Source organism: Panthera uncia, chromosome C2, assembly GCF_023721935.1.
Source record: "Panthera uncia isolate 11264 chromosome C2, Puncia_PCG_1.0, whole genome shotgun sequence".
Lineage (NCBI taxonomy): Eukaryota > Metazoa > Chordata > Mammalia > Carnivora > Felidae > Panthera > Panthera uncia.
Window position 1 is genome coordinate 130,770,086 of NC_064810.1, and position 25,195 is coordinate 130,795,280.

General features: G+C 43.4%; 1 protein-coding gene across 2 annotated transcripts in view; it reads right to left on the minus strand.

Annotated features, from left to right (window-relative positions):
* Positions 1–25,195, minus strand: part of RFTN1 (raftlin, lipid raft linker 1) — a 207,754-nt gene that overhangs the window by 164,568 nt on the left and 17,991 nt on the right. For both annotated transcript variants that reach the window (XM_049629852.1, XM_049629851.1), the window contains exon 2: positions 23,326–23,478. In XM_049629852.1, the coding sequence (XP_049485809.1) occupies positions 23,326–23,470 (145 nt within the window). In that variant the 5' untranslated portion in view covers positions 23,471–23,478. The remainder of the gene's footprint in view (positions 1–23,325; positions 23,479–25,195) is intronic.

Here is a 25,195-nt window from a genome sequence, read left to right on the forward strand (position 1 = left end):
GTGAGGTGAGCAAACAGTGCTTTGAAAAGCTTCACATATGCTACACCTACAAAATAAAAATACAGGTACTTCCCACTTTTCTCGTCTATTCCCTCAAACCACACAATAAAGCAAGTTTTTAAAATATGCTTTACCTTTCCTCTAGGAACAAGTGATATTCAAGAACTAAATTTCTGGTGAAAACCCTCTTTATAAATATATAACAAGTCAAATAATAATGTGTTATTATAAATCAAGCCCTATGATGCCCATATAACAACTTAAATCATTTTAAAAAGCAAGATTGGGCCACATGTCATAGCTGATTTTATGCAGACGGAGGGGGCAGTATGTATAGAGGTTACTTACTTGGATGTCAGACAGCCTGGGCTCAAATCCCAGCCTCACGACACAAAATCCATGTCTCCTTCAATGATTTACCCAGGTGCTTTGCACCTGAGTTTCCTATTGGAAAATGTCAATTACAATAGTACCTGCCTTGCAGGTCAAATTCACATTCAAGGCCTATGCAGTGACATGGTACACAGTCAAGTGTAGAATAAACAGGAGGTGAGAGAGGGGAGGTGGCTGGACCAGCACTGCCCAGCTGATCAGTTACAGACCTGGGAGTAGAGCCCAGAGCCGTCCCTCTTTTTAAAGTCACTTCTTTATCAAAGGTCTTTTTTTGTTAGGTACAAATGTACTGTAAATTGGTTATTCCAAGTTCCTAAAGTTTTACAAAATGAGCAAAATACATAAAAAGTACAAGTCTGCCATCTCACACTGTCTAAAAATTAGAGTATTTTAATTTCAAATTTTCTTTTATTCCTTTAAATTTGAAATGTCTTAAGATGTGGTTTAGAAAGGCGCCATTCTTTTTAAAAGGTGACCCTGGGAGATTTACGCGAGTGCCTTATTATTTTTTTTTTTTCCAACCATTTTCACCAGCACCCACACAGAGCCTCAGAATTCACCGGACACATACCCACCAACAGCATCTTTATACAGGGTCTCTGTGCAGCTGTGGAAGATGGCGTGGGTGTGGGAGAACCAAGCACCTCTTGCTTATGTTTCTTGTATTTGCTGTTTTTCTTTTCTGTCCCTTTTCACTTCCCCAACAGCTGACAAAGCATTAAGCCATAAAAAAAACAACTGCCTAGTTTAGGAGGGAAAGTCACATTTCTTTGCCTGAATGACATAAGAAGTGTTATAACCTTATGAAATTTGGGATTTTTGCCTTTAAAAAAACAAGTGTTAGGGTGCGGAGCCACTGAGAGAGATGATGTGTCTCTCCCCACAGAGCTCTCCTTCCTGTGACAGAGGACAGAGTTTGAGAAATGAGATACGGGAATTCATTAAACACTGGATATATAAGAGCAACAAAGATCATCTACACAGGTAGATACAAATCTGAGCTATGAGCCAACGTCCTGGGCCTCATCTGGTGAGGAGAAGAAACTAGAACCTTAAAAAATGTCTCAGAACAAGACCCCAGTCAAACAACTGAGGCAAGAGACAGAAGGGAGAACATGGAGAAGCCCAGCGGTTATAGCTTCTGACAGATGTATGTGGGAAGACTGGCCAGAAGGCATCCGTGAGAGAACAGCTCGAATGTTCTGGAATTACAAGGAACCCCTGGCCTGACCGAGGCGTAGAACCTCAGCAAGGCAGCCATTCTGTTATGTTTCCAAATCCAGGAGAACGTGATTTCCTATTTGAAAGAGGCAGACTTTGTCTCAACCCGTAATGACCTTCACAGGATTTTAGTTGGTTCCCTAACAGCACAGGAGGGGACATCTGAACCCTAACTGATTAACACAATGTTAAATGATGAAAAGGTGAGGTATGTGGCCAATCTGGGGCCATGGTGAGACTGGGAGTCACCAAGAAATCTGGATTCTTCCAGGGGCTGGCATACCACCAGGTTGGTCTCAGTTCCTTCATCTGCCCAGGGTCACACTTGGGTGGGGTGATCTGAGAGCCTCCTCTCCCCTTTAAATGCTGTTAGAAAATCAGTGTTGGTGATAAATGTCCTCATTGCTAACACCTAGTTCCTACTGTGTGTGAGTGCACACACATAAGATTTTCAGAATGCAATTACCTTGTCTATTCCTTTAGCACAACCCACTACAACACTGTTGGCCAGAGCAACCTACCTCGGCTCCAAAGTTGGGCCAGATGCCGTGACACCAGGTCACCGGAGGTGCTGCAAGGTACCAAATTTCAACAAACTGATTTTCTTCTTATCTCACCTACAGATAAACCTTGTAAGACCCAGAGTTCCGTATTATCAAATGATTAAATAAGGTAAGAGCCACAAAAGCACTTTGCATTCTTCTGTAATCCCTCTGTTAATATGAAGCACTACTATTTCCCCCAACCCAGTTGCCTTCAACCTCTGAGGGGGAGCTTTTCCTCAAAGTCACCCCACTTTTCTCTATCTTGCCCTGTCCTCAGGGAATATCACCCTGGGCCTCAGGGCTGCCCTCACCCTTGTGAACCCCGCCCTCTCCTCAACTGATGCCTATGATCCTCACGCCCTGGGCTGTGCCGCATTCCACACTGTTGTATCTCATAGTTACTCAGTGCAGTGAACCACTGTCTGTCAGCATCCCAGCAGTGGATGGGACCTTGGAGAAGGATCAATTAGGACAAACAACTTCATTTTTCAGATGAGGGAATGAAGGTCCAAAGAATCATTTAAATCATTCATGTCTTGGGCAGTAAATCCTGTCAGGCCCTCAGGGACATGATTCTTCCTTGACTCTTCCTTGCATCTGGTATAATACCATTTACGGAGTCTTATCTATGGGCCTACCTAATGCCATGTCTGATGACTTCATTCAATTCCAACAACTTAGGAGAAATACATTGCCATTTTACAGATAAGAAACTGAGACCCAGAGGTGCTGAGTAACTTACTCAAGGTCAAAGAGTAAATGAGACAGGTCTCCCACCAGGTCTTCTGGCCTCACCCCAGATTTGTGCCCACCAAAGTCCCTGCTTTTAATCACCCAACCAGCACTATTCCCTGATGTGCAGGGGGGATGGACTGCTAAATAGCTGTTGATTAGTTAGTTAATGCTGCTGCTATTCTCCCTCCTCCCTCCAAGATAAACATGGCCCTGGGGCCATGAGAAAGATGCCAGCACACCCCCAGAAAGACAGCCAGTCCCATGGTGATGAGTGATACTGGGAACAATGGACTGGACATCTTTGGGCATCTGATGGCCTCTTTAAAGCACTCAAGGAGACGTGGCCAAAAAAATAGGCTTCTATCCAATGCAATTTTTAAACCACTGATTCACCATGAAATGCACAGTTGAAGTTGAAAGAGCCTAAGACACCACTATGTTTGGAAAAATCTTTACATGACTTGAAATAAAAAAAAAAAAAAAAAGCACCAATTATTGGCCCAACATTCCCTGTGGAACCAGATGGGGAGACAACGTCCTGACAAGTTGGGAGTTCACTCTCTCAGGACAAGGAATGTAAGCAAATCAGTTCTATTTCATTGTAACAACCAAGGGGTGGAAGAAGGAATGGCTCCTCTTCCTAATAGATTTTTTTGCTTCCTGGCCATACAACTCTTGGTGCTGCTGGTGTGAAGGTCTTGGTTCTCAAGGAAGGAATACTTCTACCAGACAATTTAGCAATGGTTTCAATGAACTGGCAGGTGACTCTGCCCCTTGGCCATTTTGGATTATGAATGCCACAGAACCAAAATGTACTGGCTGGGGCAAGTGATCCTGATTTCCAAAGGGAAACTAGATTATTGCCAAAAAATGGAACCCAAGGCAGTCTCTGGAGTGCCTCTTGTTACTTCATGTCCAAGAATAAATATTGGAAAACTAAGGCAACAGGGATTCAAGGCCACTAAGGATTTAGATTCCTAGATTATTCTACCAGGTGATAAACCCCAGTCAGGTGAAGTGTTGGCTGAGGGCAGAGGCCAAGTCCTAACAGTCAAGGCATCCATGTCTGAGCAACACCGAAGCCTCTTCTAGCTGCTCCAGTCCCATCTGAGCACTCTGTATCTTACAGACTCAAGTAGAAAATTCACTCATGTCACCCAGAGAAGGACACTGTGTCTCTCCTTCTTGGGGAAAGAGCAAGAGCACTGTATGAAGAGCAGTTACGTCTTGTTAGGCAGAAACGAAGTCGTTGTGTTGTCCTGTCGAGTTAAAAATGCGCAGAAAAGACATCTGGATGCCGAGAATCTGAAGGGGTAGACTGTGCTGGTCATTCGGTCACTGTCACTCAGGTCCATCCACCCTTCTAGACCCTGATGTGTTGAGAGCCAGCACTCTGAAAATGGCATTCCTTCTTGCCTTTTAGGTTCCTATTAGGTTCTACCAGTGGGGGCTCCAGATGGAGATTAGTTGGCAGGAGAGGGGAGAAGGGGCCTCCTTCTCTTTGTGGCACTTCCTCCTGGTGGCAGCAGCTGGTTCCAGCCTCCAGCATCTTTCATTACTCCCAGAAGCAGCTTCATGTAGTTCAGTGGTAGATGCAGAGGATAGAGAGTTAATGAGATAGAAACAGCTTCTATCCTCAAGGTATTTAAAATTCAGCAAGGGAAAAGGCACAGAACAAATAAGAAATTGTGACCACTGCTGTAAGGATATACATTTCTATAAGAGCATATTACAGAAAAATGATACCCATGGAATGACTGCATTGTGGGACTTCTGGCTATTGGCACAAATATATAAGGGTAACGGCACCAATCCACATTCAGGGGATCAACTCAGATTGTGTCATCTACCTGAAGTGAATATACCTTAAAAGAAGGCTGGTGTGCATATCCAAGAATTTTTTTTTTCACGTCCAAGAATTTTTAAATTATTTTGCATTATGGAATTTTTACACTCATCATTCATTCACTCACTCAGTCATTTAACAAGCACCCTGAGCATCAAGGCTCTGAGGGCTTAGCAATACACAAGGGAAGTCAGGTCCTCCTGGAGCTCACACTATGGTGTAAGGGATACTATAAAAAATTATGGTGGAAATTATGGTATACCATAAAAAATTACCATTATGGTTGGGGGATACCATAAAAAATATCAAAACACTAAAACAGATTCAGATGATGGCACGTTCCATGAAGAACGTAAAGCAGGGAGTGAAGGATAAAAGTGAATGGGGCAAGAGAAGTGGCTATTTTAGCCAGAGTCCTAAGAAAAGACCTCTCTGAGAAGGTGGAATTTAAGCAGAGACAAGATGAGAAGAAGGGATAAGCCGGGAGAAGATGTGGGAGCAGAGACTTCCAGTAAGAGACTTCATACTGCCATCAGAGAGAAACCCTCTGGTCACGAGATATCAGAGATACTTGAGCAATGCCATTGTGGAAGGAGATGCTCCATCTTGAGGAAAAAAACTGTCCACTCATTTCCAGCAAATCCTATAAGTCAGACATAACTTAGTAGTTGAGTTCACATCCCCACTCTGGTATGTGGTTATTTTTCTTTACTTTCAATTTACATTGCAAGCTGGAGAGAAATGAATTACATCCCCCTGGGTTTCTCTGTTCCATACAATTAAGAAAAGCTATTTCTTAGTCGCAAGGCGGATGACGACACCAAGATTTCCCATTTTCTCTCCGCAGGGAGGCTATCATCACTCAATATTAATTGATCCTACTTTTCATCCATAAAGCAGGGGTTGAAACAAATTTTTGGTCACAAAAACAGCAACTATTACACTATTAAGGTAAATTATTAATGGGTCTCTATTAAAGCACACTGGTGTTCACATGGCATCAGCTGCCTCAACTTTTATGGTGTTTCTTTAATGGGGAAAAAATGAGTAAATTATTATATTCCTTCCCGATTCTGGATAAATCGCTGGTGTCTATCTTATTTAAGGTTGCCAGGGATTTTCCACCATTTCATCACAACTAGGAACACACAGAAAGGGTGTAATATATCTTGGGTTCCCAGCAGGAGAGTATGTCAATCGAATGCAATTTTATTTTCCTGCTAGAGAGCAGATAAAATGAAAACAGCAAGAAGACACAAGAAACTCTCAAAAATTGAGGACAGCTAGTATCATTTATATGTATTTTTTTTATTTATTCAGACAAAAAATTTGATACTAATTTTTAGAATATGTATCTGAATTACAGGGATCTAGTGGAAGGAAGGAAGGAAGGAAGGAAGGAAGGAAGAAGAGGGAGGGAGAGAGAAAAGAAAAAGGAAGAAAGGAAGAGAAAGAGAGAAAAGAAAAAAGGAGAAAAAAAATCTGGTTGCATCTACAAGTAACCAGCCCACAGTGAACTGGGGACATTTGGGAGGAGTCAAACATTATTACTACTGATGCGGGTGACCAGATACTAGAATCCTGTAAAGAACAATTTGCAAATTTAAGAGAGGGCTTTGGATGCCCATCTCTTCCAGCTCCTTCTATGTCATTTAGTTATCTAAGTGCTAGGGCTTTGTGGAAGGGTATCCACAGGGCATTTACATTTCATCAATATGTTTAAATGCCATAAATCTTGACTTTCACAATTCGAAGGTAGGCTTAGCAATTTACATCCAAGCTAATGAATAACTGTGGTCAAAGCAGAAGGCTTTTCTTAAACATATAATTTAGTTTTGAGAATAGATATTCTCTGCTTAACAGGGCCTATGGCATGAAATGGGAGAGATGCTACAGACATGGCTCATGGTATCAAAGAAAGGGCAAGGACAGAAAAATGAACACTAATCATTTGCTCCCACACTGACAGACCCGTGCACCTATCCCTCAGGTGCTGTGTGCTGGCTGCCCCTTCCTCTGGAAAAATGGCCTCAGCTAGATGGCAGCCACCTGATCTGGGAGTCTAAGAGGTACAAGATCACAAAAGCCACCAATATGGCTCCTTCTTTCTGCTCACTGGGGCAGAAACTGTGGATTCTGTCAATTAATACCCATTTCCACCTCTTTCAAGCTAGTCTTCCTGGAATATAGGGTCTGAAATCCAAAACTATTACATTTCCTGTTTACAGATGAGGAAACTGAGGCACAGAGAGGTTAAGTGACTTTCCCAAAGTCACATAGCTTAGTAAGTGGCAGAAACGGAATTTGAAGTCTGTGCTCTATCAACAATAGCCAAAGTATGGAAAGAGCCCAAATGTCTGTCCATCAACTGATGAACGGATAAAGAAGATGTGATGTACACACACACACACACACACACACACACACACAATGGAATATTACTCAGCGATGAAAAAGAATGAAATCTTGCCATTTGCAACAATGTGGATGGAACTAGAGTGCATTATACTAAATGAAATAATAGAGAAAGACAAATATCATATAATTTTACTCCTATGTGGAATTTAAGATACAAACAGATGGGGGTGCCTGGGTGGCTCAGTTGGTTAAGTGTCCGACTTTGGTTCAGGTCATGATCTCACAGCTCGTACGTTTGGGCCCCATGTCAGGCTCTGTGCTGACAACTCAGAGCCTGGAGCCTGCTTTGGATTCTGTCTGTCTGTCTGTCTCTCTCTCTCTCTCTCTCTCTCTCTTTCTCTCTGCCTCTCCCCCACTCATACTCTGCCCCCCTCTCTCCTTCTTTCAAAAATAAGTAAACATTAAAAGAAGTTTTTTTAAAAAAAGATACAAAACAGATGAACATAGGGGAAGCAAAAATAATATAAAAACAGAGAGGGAGACAAGCCATAAAAGACTCTTAAATACAGAGAACAAACTGAGGGTTACTGGAGGGGCATTGGGTGTGGAGATGGGCCAAATGGGCAACGGGCATTAAGGAGGGCACTTGTTGGGATGAGCACTAGGTGTTATATGTAAGTGATGAATCACTAAATTCTATTCTTAAAAGCGTTACTATACTATATGTTAACTTGGACTTAAAGTTAAAAAAAGAAAGAAAGAAAGAAAGAAAGAAAGAAAGAAAGAAAGAAAGAAAGAAAAAAAGAGTCTGTGCTCTCCACCACTCTACAATGCTACCTATCCTAGCAGAACAAAGCTTTTCACATGAACTGCCTATATTAGTTATGTAATAATAGATTACCCCTAAATTTAGCGGCTTAAAACACAAACATTTATTACCTCACAGTTTCTGTGAGTCAGGAATCCAGGTGAAGTTTTGCTGGGTGTCTCTGGCTCAAGGCTTATCATGAGGTGGTTTCAGGGCATCATCCAGGGCTGAAGGGATCTCAAGGTTCCACTAGGGGAGAACCTACTTCCAAGCTCATGCATTTGTGCGTCTGTAGGGCTCAAGTCCTCCGGGGCTGCTGGACAAGGGCCCAGTTTCTCACTGGCTATTAGCAGCTGGCCTCTCTAAGTTCTTAGCCATGTGGGTCTCTCCACTGGGCTAACTAACAAAATGGCAGCTGGCTTCAATCAGAGGAAGTGAGGAAGAGAGCAAGAGAGAGTCCACTGTCTTTTTGGAACCTGATCTCGGAAGTGACATCCCATTACTTTTATGGTATCATATTCACTAGAAATAAGTCATTAGGTCCTTCCACACTCAAGGGAAGGGGATTACACAAAGGCTTAAACATCAGGAGGGTTGTTGGAGGCCATCTTGGAGGGTGTGCACCATGCTGTTTAATATCATGCAACTAGTAAGCATAAAATTTGAGTTTAAAGTTTTTGTTTTTGTTTTTACCTCCGTTAACCTTGCTCTCAACTCCTATTACTCCCAGTTTGAACAACAAAACCTTGGTTCCTTCACCTGTCTGGGGCACTAGCCCCATCGCTTGCCTTAAGCCACATCTGAATTCTCACTTTATAGCAAAGACAGTAAAGGCTATTAGGAGAAAAGACAGTTGTTGTTTTTTTTTTTCTTAGATTTTAGTTATTTTGGTCTAATCCATTTATGTAAAGTCCACAGTAAGTACTGCCAAGTAGAAATAAGAATTAATTTACAGTTTCCAGATTCATAAGAAACACTGGTAAGAAAAGGAGCAGATGGGCCATCAATTTGGGGGATAAAACAAGGCAATCCTCAAAACCCTCAGTGCCCTTCCCCCTGTCCCTAGTCCTGGTCCTGGAATTAACTCAGCCCAGGCTATTGGAAGAACCAGCAGTAACTTTTTTTTCATAAGCTTATCTCAGCCTGGCCAAGCAGACCATTGCTTACAAAGAAAGGCATGACAGACTAAAACCCAGGGCATCCTGGATGCATCTACTAAGTCCCCAGAAGCTCGGATGTGGGCATGAGCAGCCCAGGCAAGTCCCTCACTTCCAGGAAGCCGGTTTGGTTGAGGCACTAACCCAGGGGTTTTCCCACACTGCAGCTGGTGGGCCCAGGGATCAGACCTGGTCTGAGATTTCCAGGGCCTTCCTGTGCCCACCACACAGTAGACAAATCTCCAGCCATGCAGCACCCACCAAGTCAAAGATAGATCATGGTAAGTCAAAGCAGATGCTTTTCCAAGATAAAACACAGACTTTATAAAGGCTGTGCCTGCATTGAACTGGTTTCCAGAGAAACCAGACCCTGGGGTAGGACATTAATAATGTAGAACTGGATGGAATGTTTTAGACATTGGTTCCTACACTGAGGGACCCCGCCCTGACAAAGAGCAAGTAATCAATAAATATCCAATGAATTAACTTTACTGAATAAGCTTATCAGAAAAGACTGATTTCTCCATTAAGGAAAGTCCACCCCACTAAGTATGCCAGCTCCCGTAAGAATATGTTACCAGTCTTGGATCAAAAACAACATTCACTCCAAATTGTGCCATACTGTGTTCATGCTTACTACACAATTCTGAATTTACACCTGGGATACCCAACTGAAATAATCCCCTTCCTCTCTGGAGAAGAAGACTATCAAACTAATGTATCCTCCTCCTAATAAATCCTATGTATGTACCTGAAAAGTATGTTTATGCAATAAAATGGGAAAACATCTCAGCTGCTGGTAAGTGTAGCAGGTACCCATCACCTATGTAATCTTTATTTATCAAAAGATCTGGCCTGTAAATAAAGAACAGCTTGAAATATGTCTAAAACACAGAACTGAGCAAATGACTTTCTAGACATGATGACAGTGACATCCAACTTGAAGCCAGAATCCTCTACCTTTTCACACCAGAGTTGTTTTCAAAAATATTTCATAGACAACATTCAACAAGCCTCCTTTCTTTGAAGCATCAGTGAAGTCTGGTCAAAGTGCTGGAGAAAGCTTCTTTATAAAAAGCCTTTGAAGCAATATTGCTAGTAACATTAGTAGAACACATAGAACATTAACTTGTTTTCTGTTTCATTTTAACCAAATTTGATAAAAATTATTCCCACTACTACAGCGCTGCTTTTATGAATTCTGCAGAAAAATAATTTGGTTTTGCTCTGACAGATAACAGTCATCACCAAGAAATTTCATTTCACTGAAGGCAGACTTAAGTCGCTGAAATTTACTGCTTGCATGCAGACACACACATACAAACCTGAGCTTTTCCTCACACAACACTGAGTGTTGTTTCTTGGTCTGGCTTCAGACTAGCTGGGAAAAGAGCAGGAAGGACTTTTACATTAAGAAAGGAATGCAAAGAATGCCTTCCTTCCTCTTAAATCTAATCTTATTACCTCCATTAGTGAATATTTAACAATAACATTAATACTAATAGACTTGCTTGCATTATCAAAAGCAGCAATAATACAGAAGACGCACATGGTAGCTTTGCTCAGAAAAGCTTAAAGCCATGTCATGCATATTATCTCATTTATCTTTAAAAATCCCCACAAACTCTGTAAAAGCATATTTATCTGCAGTAAGACATGTTTTATGGGAACCGATTTCCTTACCACTCTGCGTCTTCAGTATAAAAACAGGGTCTGTTTTTAGCACACCTCCCAACCAGAACCTCAACTCATAACTCATGCTGCTGACTTCCTTTCATGAGTCTTAAAAACAAAACAAAAAAAAAGCAACCGACTCAGAGCAATTACAGAAACTGAAACAAAAATGAAACACAGGTAGGAAATTAAATAAATTCACAGCACCCAACAATTGCTGTTGCCCAAACTGAAATTAAATAAATATACACACGCGCTCTCCACGAACACTCTGCTACACAATTTATTAATGAACAGTGAAAGGAAACAGAAGCCGAAAGTGGGTCAGGAGAAACTGTTTAATCTAATAGTCTGGAAATTATACTGGAAGGAACAGATGGTTTCACAGAAGTCGATGCTACCTAGAGCAGCAAGGAGCGATTTTCTAGGAAAGAAAAATGTTTCCCTACCCTATTGCACATACTATTTTCAGCAAAGGAGGAGTCTATATTCAGCACAGGATAACCTCTGAGCTTGGCATAGTGACAAAACTGGGACTAAGTGGCAGCCATCCACACGTACCCGAGTTCAGACTTGGCCTTCCAAATCTGAGCTAGAGGTCAAACAGCCCTATTTTAAAACCAGCAGCGAAAGGAAGCCAACACTATACTCTAGTGGGTTATTAACCACATTCGTGATTTTGACAAAGAAGAACGTGGTTCTCAATAGGCGATGGACAGTGTGATCTTCACACGGCTTCCAAGCCCCAGACTCTGAAAGTCCTGGGCAGCAGCAAGATCACAGGTCACATGGAGTCAGAAGACTGAAGTTCAAGCTGTCCCCTGCACAACAACCCTGTGAATGAGCCTCTACATCTAGATATACCACAAGACTGAAAAATCACCTATAGAGTTGTAAGGATTACTTGAGTTCAAGCATATGAACCTGCACGTTACCCCACACAGCATAACAATCAGTTGCCATTTTCATCCCCACTACATCATTCACCAAAACATTCAGTTCTTCCTAGAGCAGGGCTCAATTGAAGGGAGGGCTGTCACAATGGGGTCTTTCAATGACAGGCCACAGTCTACCAAGCCTCAAACTGTACCAGAGAAACCTATGGTACAGCCAACGCTACTTATGAGCAAAGGATTTGAAGAAGGCAAGCCTGAGTTCTGATTCTAGCCTTATCACATATTTGCTGTGTGACCACAGGCATCTTGGGAAACCTCTCTGAGCTCTGTTTACTCGTCTGCAAAATCAAGATCCTGTGAGGATTAATTTGCACTGAGCATGGTACATGGCTGATTACCTATTAGTACTGTTGTTATTGTTACAATAATGATAACATCATCAGTCAGGTCCATTGCTCCTGTCACAATCTCATCATCTGCAGGGATCCTCAGAGAGTCAAGAGATGGCACAGGAGTAGAACAGTCTTTCTGATATTAAGATTAAGGGCTGCAGCAGGAGGACCCTCCCTCAGGGATGAGTGTAAGGTTTAGGGAATGCAAAAAGCCATTACCCCCAACTCAGACCAGGGGACTTCCTGCCTTATGCTGTAACATCAAGGGCTGCTTTGGGCCTGCCTTCTATCCCCACCCCCCGCCTCCTTCATGGCTTCTGACATTTTGCTTCAAGGTTGGTTGGTCTATTTGTTTTACCCAGAAAAAAACAAAAACAAAAAAAACAAAAAACCTGACATCAGTGACTTTATGTTCAATTCAGCTGAAGAGCTGCAAATATTATAGATGAATCTGTTATGTTCTAAAGCTGCAGGTATCATATTTAGAGAGAGGTAATAAATACCTCATTAAGGATGGAAAAACAAACACTTCAGAGCACTTGAGGCTCCATCTAAAGGAACCCCATGATGAAACTCACTTTAAACCAAGAATCCTCCTGTAATGCAAATAACCACCCCATCCCCCAGTTCTTTTCCTTACTTTCCATACTTTACCATGTTGGGCTTCCCTGTAAAGGGGGACCCACACCTGTAGGCCCCTGCAGCCAAGTGTCACGCCTGGCCAACTCCCTGATCTATCACAGACTCAAGCTCATCCATTCACACTTGTTCTAGGTTTTCAACTTGAGCTCATTTGTATGGGGCCTGGTCAGGCTGGGAAGGGCAAAGCAAAGGAACAGAAAAGGGGCGCAGGGAACAGAGGTGGTGGAGACTTAATTAAGGCAGAGGCTTCCAGAAAAGAGCCAAGGAAGAGGCTGGGACACATGACTGGTGGGGCACAACCACAGCCTACAGATCTTCTAAGGTGGCATAGTTAGAGCTAAATGTGATGAGCCATGCAACTGAAAATAAAGGTCAATCGAGATGTTGGGGTTGTAACTGGGCCCCCAATACACCTGGCCAGAGCATTACACCTGTGGCCAGAGCCACAGTTCTGACTGTCCCGAGAGCCTGGCTATGATCTCCTGCCCTCAATGAGTGGGCCAAGGCCTCTGAGCCAAGGAGGGGCTGTCTGCAGACCCCAGGCCACTGGCTACAAACCCACTAGGCAGCAAGAAACTGGCCCCTAAACCCATCTCTCACTTCTCTTCCTTTCACCTGCACCCAGCAACTGCCTTGTAAACCCTCATAACCCATCAATGCAGCTTCCCATCCTCAAATCCATCCTTCCCTCCTGTGTCCTCCTCTGTACCCCTCCACAGTGGTTGGTCAACCCCAAGGGCTGGGCTTTCAGGGAAAAGAGCCTGGAGGAGGGGAAGCTTTCTCTGGACCTTGCAGGAGAGAGGACCCAGCCTTGGAGTATGGTGGAGAGCCGGCAGCGCTCCACATGGCCAACGGTACATGCAGGGGCAGAGGGGCAGGAATGTGTGGTTCCATCTCAGGAACACCGAGTAGGTTCATGGAACGACTGTCAGGAGATGAAGGTAAGATAAAAGGAAGCCAGTCTGAGAAGCGTTGGCTTTTCTGATGGATAACCATTTAAGGTTTTAGGGTGCCCTGGGGAGGTGGGGTGTCCACTGGGGACAGCTAGTTTTCAGTTACAATTGAAACGTGGAGAACTCAGGTAAGACGGATGTTTCTGGCTGCTGGGGGGGGTGGGATTCACTGCCCATGGCCTAACCCAGTGGTTTTCAATGTGGTCCCTGTAGCAGCAACACCCAAGAAGAAGCATCGCCTGGGAACTTGCTAGAAATGCAAAATCTTGGGCCCCACCCCAGAACTTCAGAATGACAAATTCCAGGGGTAGGGGTGCAGCAATCTACATCCTGTGATTCTCGCATTGCTAAAGTTTGAGGACAACTGTTTATTCCAGGGCCTCCCAGTCTACACCATGTCACACAATCGCTCAGCACTCTGGGGAAAGAAACCAGTCATCAGGGAACTGGAGGCAACCTGCAGAAGAATCCATCAGTCCAAAGGCTGAAGGGAAACAAAATCTCAGCACACGTGACCCACCTGAGGGTAACCAGTGGGAGTACCCACACTTACACCAACGATCTAGCACTTTATACCCGCTCACTCATTCTCAGCCATAGCTGCATACTGGCCTCACCTGTAGTTGCAAAACATACTGACGTCTGGGTCCCTTCCCCAAGACTGACAGAAGTGGTCTGGGGTGTAGGGTGGGCATGGGAATTTTTTAAGCAAAGTTTGAGAAGCAATGTATCCACTGGTACTAATTTTTGTTTTAGGAGTACGGCCTCTCCTTCCAAATATATTACAAGCTACTTGGAAATAAATTATGAGTAAGTGACAATAGATAGTTAGGTATGTAAGGATTTATTGACTTTATTTTCTGCTCTAAAAAAAATACCTTTTTCTTTCTGCCATCTCCACTCAGATAAAAGACAATCAGCTGGAAACTTGTTACAAATGCAGGTTCTCCAGCCTTGCCCCAGACCTAAAGAATCAGAAACTCTGGGGCCGGGGCCTGGGCTTCTTTTAACGAGCCCTCCTGGTGATTCTGATTCACCCTCAAGTTGGAGAACTACTATTTTAAGAAAAGGATACGTTCTAAAAGCTTTCTCTGGAGGTTAACATTATTTTGATTGATATCTTAGACCCTGCTTATCACCTCCCTTCATGATCCATGAAATCGGACAGGCTAACAGTGCTGGGACATATAACCAGCTATTAGGCACCCAATAGCCCCCAAACACTTTGATCTGTAATTTTTAGGCCTCAATATAAATTATGATCCATCTTTTTTAGATTAGCTTTTTTTCTTGGTTGTAGAGACAGATTAAAAGGACAACTTAAATAGACAATGATTATCAGCTGCTTCTGCAGTTGCAGTGAGGGCTAAGGTGACCCAGACCGGAAGTTAAATAAAAACTGGACCCTGAAATGATTCAATGCACAATCTGCATGTTTTGAATAATGAATGTCATCCTGTGTTATTATCATGACCACCCAAAATTTAGATACAGAGCTTAAGGCTAAAATGCTGGCAGCCAAAATCCTAGTCAGCACAACGTCAAAGAAAAATCCCAAAGGTCAGTTCTTAAAGACCTGTCAGACAGGAAAACCACAAAGATGGGAATTTTTTAAATGTGGCAATGTGAACTAATCTTAGAAATTGTAATGCATGTCATGGGACATGCTTTATTAGCAAGAATTTAAGAGGAGAAATAAGATGAATTGAAGAAGATATGCAATGGAGCAGGAGATATTTTTCAACTTTTTCAGGTTGAAGCACTTCAATTTCGCTTTAACCCAGCCAGTGTGCAGGAGATTCAGGAACTAAGAGAGCCCAAAGTGATGGCTCCGCTGTGCCGTAAGATGGCGGGATATGCTACAAACACCCAACACCTTGCTGGCCTAGAGCAAGTAGCTTTTACAACCCCTTGAAACTCAAGATCTCAATTTACTCCTCTATACCACAAAGTTAACCACCTACCTCCTGAGATTGTTGTTAGCTTTTAAAATGGACTAAGACGACATGAGATACCGAATACGTAGTGGCTCCCATTATCACATATAAAAAATGAAGCTACTAACTCTTACTTCCCATGCATTGTTGTTGGAAATGTTGAATGGTGCAACTATTTTGGAAAACAGTTGGCAGTTCCATATAAAGGTAAACATACATTTACCAAATAATCCAGCAATTCCACTCCTCCTTATTTACCCAGCTGAGATGAAAACGTATGTCCACACAAGACTTGTTCACAAATGTTCATAGCGGCTTTTTTGATAACGGCTCCAAATTGGAAACAGCCCTAATGTTCAACAGAAGAATGATGAAACCAATTGTGGCACAACCAGACAATGGAGTATCATTCACAAACAAAAGGGAATGAGCTCTTGATACATACAACGGCACCGATGAATCACAAAAGCAGCACGCTGAGTTAAAGAAGTCAGACACAAAAGACGATCCCACCCCTACATTATTCTATAAGAAGCAAAACTAACGGTGACAGAATGCAGATCAGCGGTAATCTGGAGCACGGGCTTGGGGGGGCGGGGCATGAGAGGATTTTCTGGGGTGATGGGAAAATTCTGTATTTTGAGTGTGGTGGCAGTTCCATGGGTGCTTACATTTATCAAAACTCATCAAACCACGCGCTTAATATGGATGTATTTCATTGCTCATAAGTTATACCTTTAATAGAGCTATTTAAACAAATACACAGACACCATTCAGCAGGCCAGACAGGTTGGCGCTGAACTCTTTCATGTGCAGTTGAAAAATCCTATGTGAAGAGAGTTAAAACACTGGGTTCTGGTCCCACTTACTACTTACTACCTGTCAAGACCATTTCCTCAACTGAAAAAAGAGAGGGAGAGAGAGAGAGAAAACCTAGATTCCCAGGGCTACTTGGATGATAGAGTGAATGTGTTATTTGAAAATACTTTAAAGCAGAATCTGAGTATCCAGCTGGGCACGCACCCAGCATGCCATCCACTCTGCCAGTCCCTCACTCCTCCTCACCTGCCATTCAGTCCCTGGGACCACCTCCTAATCTCTCTTGACCCCACCACTCCTCTTGTCCCCACTGCCACTCCCTCAACAGAGGCCACTTTCGCCCCTTGCCTGATGACTGCAATGGCTTCCAAATGGTTTCTCCTTCCCCAGTTTTACTCCTTCCATTCTCCTTCATTGTAAACCCAGACCAAGCTTTCCAGAATGTGAATTTGACATGTCACCCACCCTTTTCCCACCTTAAAAACCTTTCAGCACTCTTGAGAAAGCTTAGACTCCTCAGTCCAAGACCCAAGATCTTTACTCATTTGGCTTCTACTTACTTTTCCCAAAGGTCACACTCCAACCAAATGGAACTGCCTACAGCTTACCATTTATGCAATGTTGTCGTCAGGTTCTGACCCTCCCGTAGGTTGTCCCCTTTGTCTGAAAAGATCATCTCCTTCCACCCTCAATCTTCTGTCTGGATAACTCTAAATCCACCTGTGGATCTCAAGTCTTCCTCAACACACACACCCTTTCAACATGACTAGGGGCTACCACGTCCCCTCTATCATCATCATGCTAGCATCAAGTCCTACAATTGCCTGGCTCTTCGTCTGTAAGAGATTTTGAACTGATCTAGACTAGCGGACTAGACTGATGCTATGGACTGAATGTGTCCCCCTTCAAAAGTCAGATGTTGACTTTTCAGTCAACATTCTGTGTGTGTCAACCAGTGTGACTATTTGGAGTAAGGAATTAAGGTTAAATGAGGTCATAAGAGTGGAGATCTAATCCGATAGGATTAATGTCCTTATAAAAAGAGACATAACAGAGCTTACTCACTGTCCCTCTCTCAGTCACGTGAGGACACAGCAAGAAAGCAGTCCTCTGCAAGCCAGGAAGAAGGCTCTTACCGGGACCCAACCATGCCAGCCCTCTGATCTCAGACTTTCAGTCTCCATAACTGTGAGAAAATAAATGTCTGTGGTTTAAGTTGCCCGGTCTGGAGTATTTTGTTACGGCAGCTGAGCTAACTAACCAACTCGGAAAATCTCCTGTCTGGTTCACCCATGTGTCCTCAGGACGCAAATCTGGCCCCAGGTCAACATTCAGTAAGTATCTATGGAATCAATGAATTATCATCTTATGGTCCCTAGCAGACCCACGGGCAAACTTTCATAATGAAAATGGCACATTAGTTTGAATTAGAGATACAGATTCAGACGTGGAACCAAGTTATCCTCCCTTGAAAACAGACTAGAGCAGCATGGCCCCCACAGAACTCACCATGATGATGGATGTGTTTTGTACCTTTACTGTCCACATGTGACTGGTGAGCACTTGAAATTGTGGCTAGTGTGACAGAGGAGTAGAAGTTTTAATTTTACTTAATTTTAATTACTACATTTAAATAGCCACCTGGCTGGTGGCTCCTGTACAAGATGGTTGAAGCAAGAATAAAGCCCTGGACACTAGCCTCATTAGGCAGGTGCCAACCTCCCTGGCACCGAACATGTACAAAACACAACTGATTCTCATGGAGCTGACATAGGTAGCTCTCAAGTGGTATTAGAGTGGCCTGGCACAGAGAAGCTGGCAAAACATATGTACAAAAGGGATAATGAGGCACCATTTTGCAGAAATTGTGGCACTTTATGGGCCTCTATCTGTGATGAAACTCTCCAAAGGGCAGGTTCATCCCTTGGTGACCAGAGTTAATTGAAAATTTAAGACCCAATCAAGTCACTCAGAATTGAGATTTTTGGCAGCTTATGTGCTTCACTTTGAGGATCCTGCTGCTTTTCACCTCTGTCAGCCCAACAAGTGGGGTTTCATGTTCCAATATCATCTACAGTAGCACTGAGCTCTGAGCAGGGGACAAACAAAACAGCGTTCACTCTGATTCTGACTTTCGTAAAAGTGCACGACTCCTTCCTGCTTAAGCCACCAGGTGGAAGTGGGCCCACACCCTCCCTCCAACTTGCAATTTGTTAGAGTCAGATGAGCATCTTCTCAATGATAAATAAGCCTATCAAGCGCTACTTAAAAATCTTTGATGGCCAAAACAATATGGGAGAGGAATATCCTTACACCCTCCTTCCCGATAACACCAGTTTTCTAACAAGAATGTTCTATTTGGTGTTAATGCCTACTTGTCTAGCACCTTGCAGTATTCGAGGCATAAGAGCTCTGAGGCCCAAGAGATCTGAGTTCAAATTGCACCCCAATCACTTCCTAGCACTGCATCTTTTTTTAAAAAAATTTTTTTAACATTTATTTACTTTTGAGACAGAAAGAGACAGAGCATGAATGCGGGAGGGTTAGAGAGAGAGAGGGAGACACAGAATCTGAAACAGGCTCCAGGCTCTGCACTGTCAGCACAGAGCCCGACGTGGGGCTTGAACTCACGGAGTGAGATCATGACCTGGGCCAAAGTCGGACGCTTAACTGACTGAGCCACCCAGGCGCCCCTAGCACTGCATCTTTAGAAAAGTTACTTAACCTCTTGAGTGTTGGTTACCCATCTGCAGAAAAGGGATGTGTGTACCCATACACCTCACTGTGTTTCTGGGAGAATAAAATGACATAAGATGCCACGCAAAGATGAATGCTAATTGGTAATAGCCCAATTGGTAACAGCCCAAACCAGAAGCGACCCAAAGGTCCATCAACACACGATGGAAAAACAAACTGAGACACACCCAGATGATAGAATACTACTCAGCCATAAACTAAGAATGAACTACTACACGTAAAACAACATAAATGACTCTCAAAATAAGCAAGCTGAGTGGAAAAGGCCAGACCAAAAAGGGTACATACCACATGGCTCCATTAGTAGAAAATAAAATCAGTGACAGAAAGCATACCATTGGTCGTCTGGGGACAGAGGGCTGGAAAAAACGAGGGGTTACAAAGGAGCAGGAAGAAACTTTGTGGGAGATGGAAATGTCTTGCCTCTTGAAGAGGTAATGGTTTCATGGGTCTGAACACTTTAAATACATGCAGTGTGACGTGCTTAAATTATATTTCAATAAAGCTGAAAAAGTTGGGAAGATGTCCCATCACAGGACTTGGCACATAGTAGGCTCTCAGCAAACGCTGGCTCCATTCTGGAGCAGTAACAAAGGATCCCATTAGAACTTCTGGAAAAGAACTTGAAGGGCTGCCAGGGAAACGAGTCGGCATACGTAACATGTACTCTGGTTTACTAGAACCCAGTTATGGAGGACACGCTATTCTCAGCTAAAAAGTGTGAACAAGAAAGACGAAGAGAAAGATAAGCAAGGCTTGATCTCTGCCCTCAAGGAAACACAAATACGTTTAATATATGATGTAATAAAAGTGTCATAAGGATGCTACTGACGAACGGCAGGCGTGCAGAGAGGAGTAATTGTGATGGACGCATGTCGGGAGGAACAGTTTCAGGTGGGTGGGACTTTGGCAAGGGCTGAGGGGCGGGGCAGGCTCTGTGAGGCTGGAGGAGCGGAAGCTGAGGTGGGAGGGGGCGGGGCCAGGCCCGGTGTCCACCAAGTAGGGGAGGGTCCACAAAGGGCAAGGATGAGCTGAGGAAGGTCCTGGGCGCTGGGCGGAATCTCCAATGCATTTTTCCAAGGGAACCCGCCAAAGGGCTCAGCATAATCAGATTTGTGTTTTACACAAATAGGTCCTATCTAGAGGGCAATCTGGCAATTTATCAAGAGTCCTGACATTCATATCTTTCAACTCAGTAATTCCTGAGGAAATAATCAAAAATGCACACAAAGATTTATGTATAGCACTGCTTATGCCAGCATTATTTATAATAGCCCAAAGCCCGAAATAACTTAAATGTCCAATAAAAGAAGACTGTTAAATAAATTATGGTATGCTGAGTGATTAAATCATATATAGCCTTTAAATCATATTCTGAGAACATATGGAATGACAGGGCACTGCCTCACTATCCACTGTTAAACTGAAAAAAAAGCAGGACACAAAAATATACATTAAGTATTCATTCAACAAACATTTATTGATTATCTACTATGTGCCAGGCACTGTTCTCTAAGTATTGAGGGTACCACAGAGGCTAAAACACAATCCTGAACTCATTAGAGGAATTCTATCTTCTAACGAAAGAAGGCAGACCACAAGGAAACAAATAACAATAAAATACATAGCAATTAAAATTTTTTTAATGTTTATTTATTTTTGAAAGAGAGAGACAAAGCATGAGTAGGGGAGGGGCAGAGAGAAAGAAAGACAGAGGATCTAAAGCGGGCTCCAGGCTGTCAGCACAGAGCCTGACACGGGGCTTGAACTCACGAACTGTGAGATCATGACCTGAGCCGAAATCAGACACTTAACCGACTGAGCCACCCAGGCGCCCCAATATGTAGCACTTTAGATGGTAAGAAGTGTTATGGAGAAAATCAAGAGGGCAAAGGGGTGGGGAGTCGGGGATTAGGTACAAATATTATATAGGTGGTCAGGGAGGTTTTACAGAGAAGGAGGTTAAGGGTTTGTGCCAACGGTATATCTGGGAGGATTTCCAGGCAGAGGAAACAGGTAGTGCAAAGGCCCTAAAGAGTCCTGGAGAGTTCAAGAAAGAGCAAGACCAAAATGGCAGAACATGCAGGACAAACATCTGGAGAATGAGGGTGGAAAGTAGATGGTACCACTCAGGGTGAGGGGGAGCCATGGCAGGGCTTTGAGCAGAAGAGTGGCATGATCTGCAGGGGACATGGGTGGACGTAGGGAGATCAGTTGGGACTTGTCCAGTGTTTTTGTAACTTTTTAATAATGGAGGTATGTTCATTTCATAATCACAAAACGAAAGGTCATTCAGTCAAAGAAAGCACAATGCAGCAAGCAGTGTGGGTGCTCTGAGCAGAGTACAAGGTAGCAGAGAAACTAATCAGGAGATTAGGGGGATAACTTAGATGATAAGTCATGGAGCAGTAGGTACACAGAGGAGGGCACATGTCTGTGGAAGTATATATACGTATATATACGTATATACGTATATATATATGTGTGTATATATATGTATATATACGTATATATATATACATGTGTATATATGTGTGTATATATATATATGTATATATATATATATATATATATATGTCTATAAAAGAGAAAAAGAATTACCCCATATTCTCAGCTTCCTAACAATTTTTAACATGTTGGTGTATTTCCTTGCAATCTCTTCTCCTATACATGCTTTGGTTTTCTCCTTAATCATTCGACAATGCCTAAACCATTGTAGGCGCTCAAATATTCACTGAACAAATAATGGATGACCAAATACTCCAAACACTTTTGTGTTCAGATTTGCTCGTGTTAAGTTAGCTATATTACAAGCATTTTCAGAAATAGCTTTAATAGGCTTGGGTGATGCAATGGAAATGGTGGGCAAGGAGAAAGTATGGTCACAGATGCCTAAGGTGTCAAATATGACTGTTTAAGAGGATGGTGGTGACATTATTCATCAAGGGTACCAGCAGGAAGCCAATCTGATGAGGAAGATGCTGGGTTCAGTTTGGGGGACCTAAGGGACCCACAGAACGTCCCTGCAGAGAGGCCCAGCTGCCCATCTCTCTCGGGGCTCAAGAAGCAGCGGGAGCCTCGGTGCAGAGGTGGTCTCAGCAGGAACAGAGGTGGAGGCAACACCAGCTGCCCTACTAGGTGCTGAGAATTGTGCTAAGAGCTTCTCGCATCTTCCCTCTTCCAGTCTACACAGTTGCCCTGAGGGGCGGGTATTCACGTGCTCATGAGACAGAAGAGCACACTGCAGGCCAACTCCACAGCAGAGCCAGACATGAGCCCCCAAATATGAGGGCTTTCCCCACTAATTCTCTTTTCTGTTAACAGAAGCCTAAAATGTACCCAGCAGCCCAGGGAGAAAGCGGCAAGATGCCTTAGTTAGTGCCTGTGTTTGGTCACAACTTCTAGGGACTGCCTTCCACACCAAAAGAATGATCTCTCCTCTTCCGAAAACATATCTTACGTATTTTCTTGCTTACAATTATAGCCTGTTGAGGGTTTTGTTTTGTTTTGTTTTTCATGTGTATGAGTCTTCTCTCCCACTGGGTAAGAAGCTGCAGGAAATCAGGACACGCTGCCCAACTGCCCCACAGCTCCAGCCTGACACTGTGCACGGTCGAGGCTCAGCAACTCCTCTGGATGAAAATGCTACCTCTTGCCTGTCACCCCAGAGCCACCGGGACATTGTTAGTGAGGTGACCTGGACGCCCTGCAGCTTGGATGAGGCAAAGCCAAGCCCAGACGGACAAGCACTCTTGAAAGATGCCAGACAGCAGGCAGGTAACTTTGGAGGGACAGACACAATAGGAGATGAGGCAAAATTTCCCTTCTCCACATGGCTCCCTACGAAACAGTCTGCAAACTAGCTGGCCCAGGGGCCAAACGCGGCCCACCAGCATGTGTGTGCTTTTTGTCTTGCACGTGGTTTTAACGTGTTACAATTTAATTTAGTTGCTATCTTTTCAAAAGTGAAAAGCTGCACATACAAATCTGGACTTCTAAAGGCAGTATGTTTTCAAAGGCCCACTTTTACAAGTTGCCCACAGCCCCTCACCCCGCTCACCTCCCAGGCGTGTCCTGTCAGGCCCCACCAGCCCTGCCCTGGGTGTGGGGGGAGGGGGGGGACACACACCTCGGGTGCAGGGCTGAGCTGAGCTCACCCGCCTCCAGGGGGGGCAAGGCCGCCTGTACTCACCCGCACTCAGGGTAGTGAACTCCAGGAAGCGGTATTCGTAGGACACATCTATCTTGGTTTCCACCTGAGGCCTCTTTAAAGTTGAATAGATATTTCCAGGCCGTTTGTCATCACGTTTCTCTAACTTGTTCAATCCGCAACCCATTTCAGCAGCTGCAGCAGAAGCCAAAAAAAGGACAAGGGGGGGGGGGTGATTTTTTTTTTTTTCTGAGATTTTGTTTTCAAGCACCATAGTGTAAAAGACCCCGTACTTCCCTGAAGACTACATAAAGGACCTCAGCCTTTAGGACGCCTAGAGTATAATTCAGTGGATGACCTGAACACCTGAGGAACTGTGCTCAGTACCCAGGCTGGCTTCTCTTTCTGTGAGGACACCATTACCAGGCATCCCGCACTTTTGTGATGACACCAAAAGCCTACTTGTCTTCTATCTTTTTCCCCTATCTGAGTTAAATAATACCTCAGAGTGCCTCAGTTCCACTATAATCTGTACACAGGATTAAAAAATGAGATCTTAAAAGCAATGTGGTACATTATGGTGTCGGCCCATCTGAAAAGAAAAGACAAAACAAGAGACGTGTCACTTTCGCTGTGGTTGCTAAGAGAGAATGAGAAGCTGTTGGTACAATTTCTAAACTCCGGAGTCCTTTCTGCCCTCACCAGCAATTATTTAGACAGGAATTTATATTCATAAAACATCTCTTAAAGTAGACGGTGGTATTTTTATCCGCTTCATCTAAAAGTCCCCCTTCCATTCTTTTTTAGACCAAACCACATGAAATAACAGGACGCTTCCACTCTCTTAGAGAGTCGTTTTAGACCAAAATGAAGACTGGCTGAACACTAATAGCAGGCCAAGAGACACTGGAAGCAGAAATGCACGTGTGTTAGAGTGAAGATCTGTGGCTATCGTTGGAAGGGAAAATGGAGAAATGCTAGAATAATGTGCATATTAGGGTGGGCTGAGCTCCCAGCCTTTCGAGGGCTTAAAAACAATGAAGTTCTCTGTTTATTTAGGCAGAATGACATTCACGAAATGACTTTTTATCCACTGCCCAGACTTCACAGAAGATATTTTCCTTTTGTGCGCTGAGCATGACCAATAATTCTTCCCCCTTCTCTGGCGTAGTGGAGCTGCCATTAGAACATATTTCACAAAAATATTAACTGGCCAAGAATATCACAAACAGAAACGTGGTGACTGCTTCCTTTTAGAGATAAGAATGTCCTTTAGCTTAATCCATTCACAAGGTACCCAGCTTCCTAAGGCAAACTGGCAAGCTCCAGAAAAACACAATGAACCTCAAAAAAGCAGTAAGTGTGTGGGGGAAGGGAAGAGTGGGAGAGGGTGGTGTCGTGACAACCAGGCTATACTTTTTAGTAATTAAAAAAAGTCTGGAAGGATGGATGAGAACAGGAAGGCTTACTTACGCCTTAATAAGGGAACATTAGTGTCCAAAGGGCCAGAGCAGACATGATTTATGTGCAATCTGCATGAACTGATTACTTGTAAAATACTCTGTAGTTCTGCAGATATAATAGCTGATATGTACAGAGGCTGCATATTTAACTACTAAAAAGCAAGCCAAGGGGCATCTGCTGAGGCAAAGCAGAAGAGAAGTGGACAGGAAGGCTCCCGTGTACTGGGGAACAGGTAAACCTGGCAAGATGAGCACTGTTACCACCAGAACAGACATGGAAATAACCCAGAAACTCACCAAGTAAGTCACTCACACACCTACCTCCCTAGGAAAGAATGTGTGTTTGGGGCAGAAAGAAAGAAAGAAAGAAAGAAAGAAAGAAAGAAAGAAAAAACTCTTCCAAAAGAAAGAAAGAAAGAAAGAAAGAAAGAAAGAAAGAAAGAAAGAAA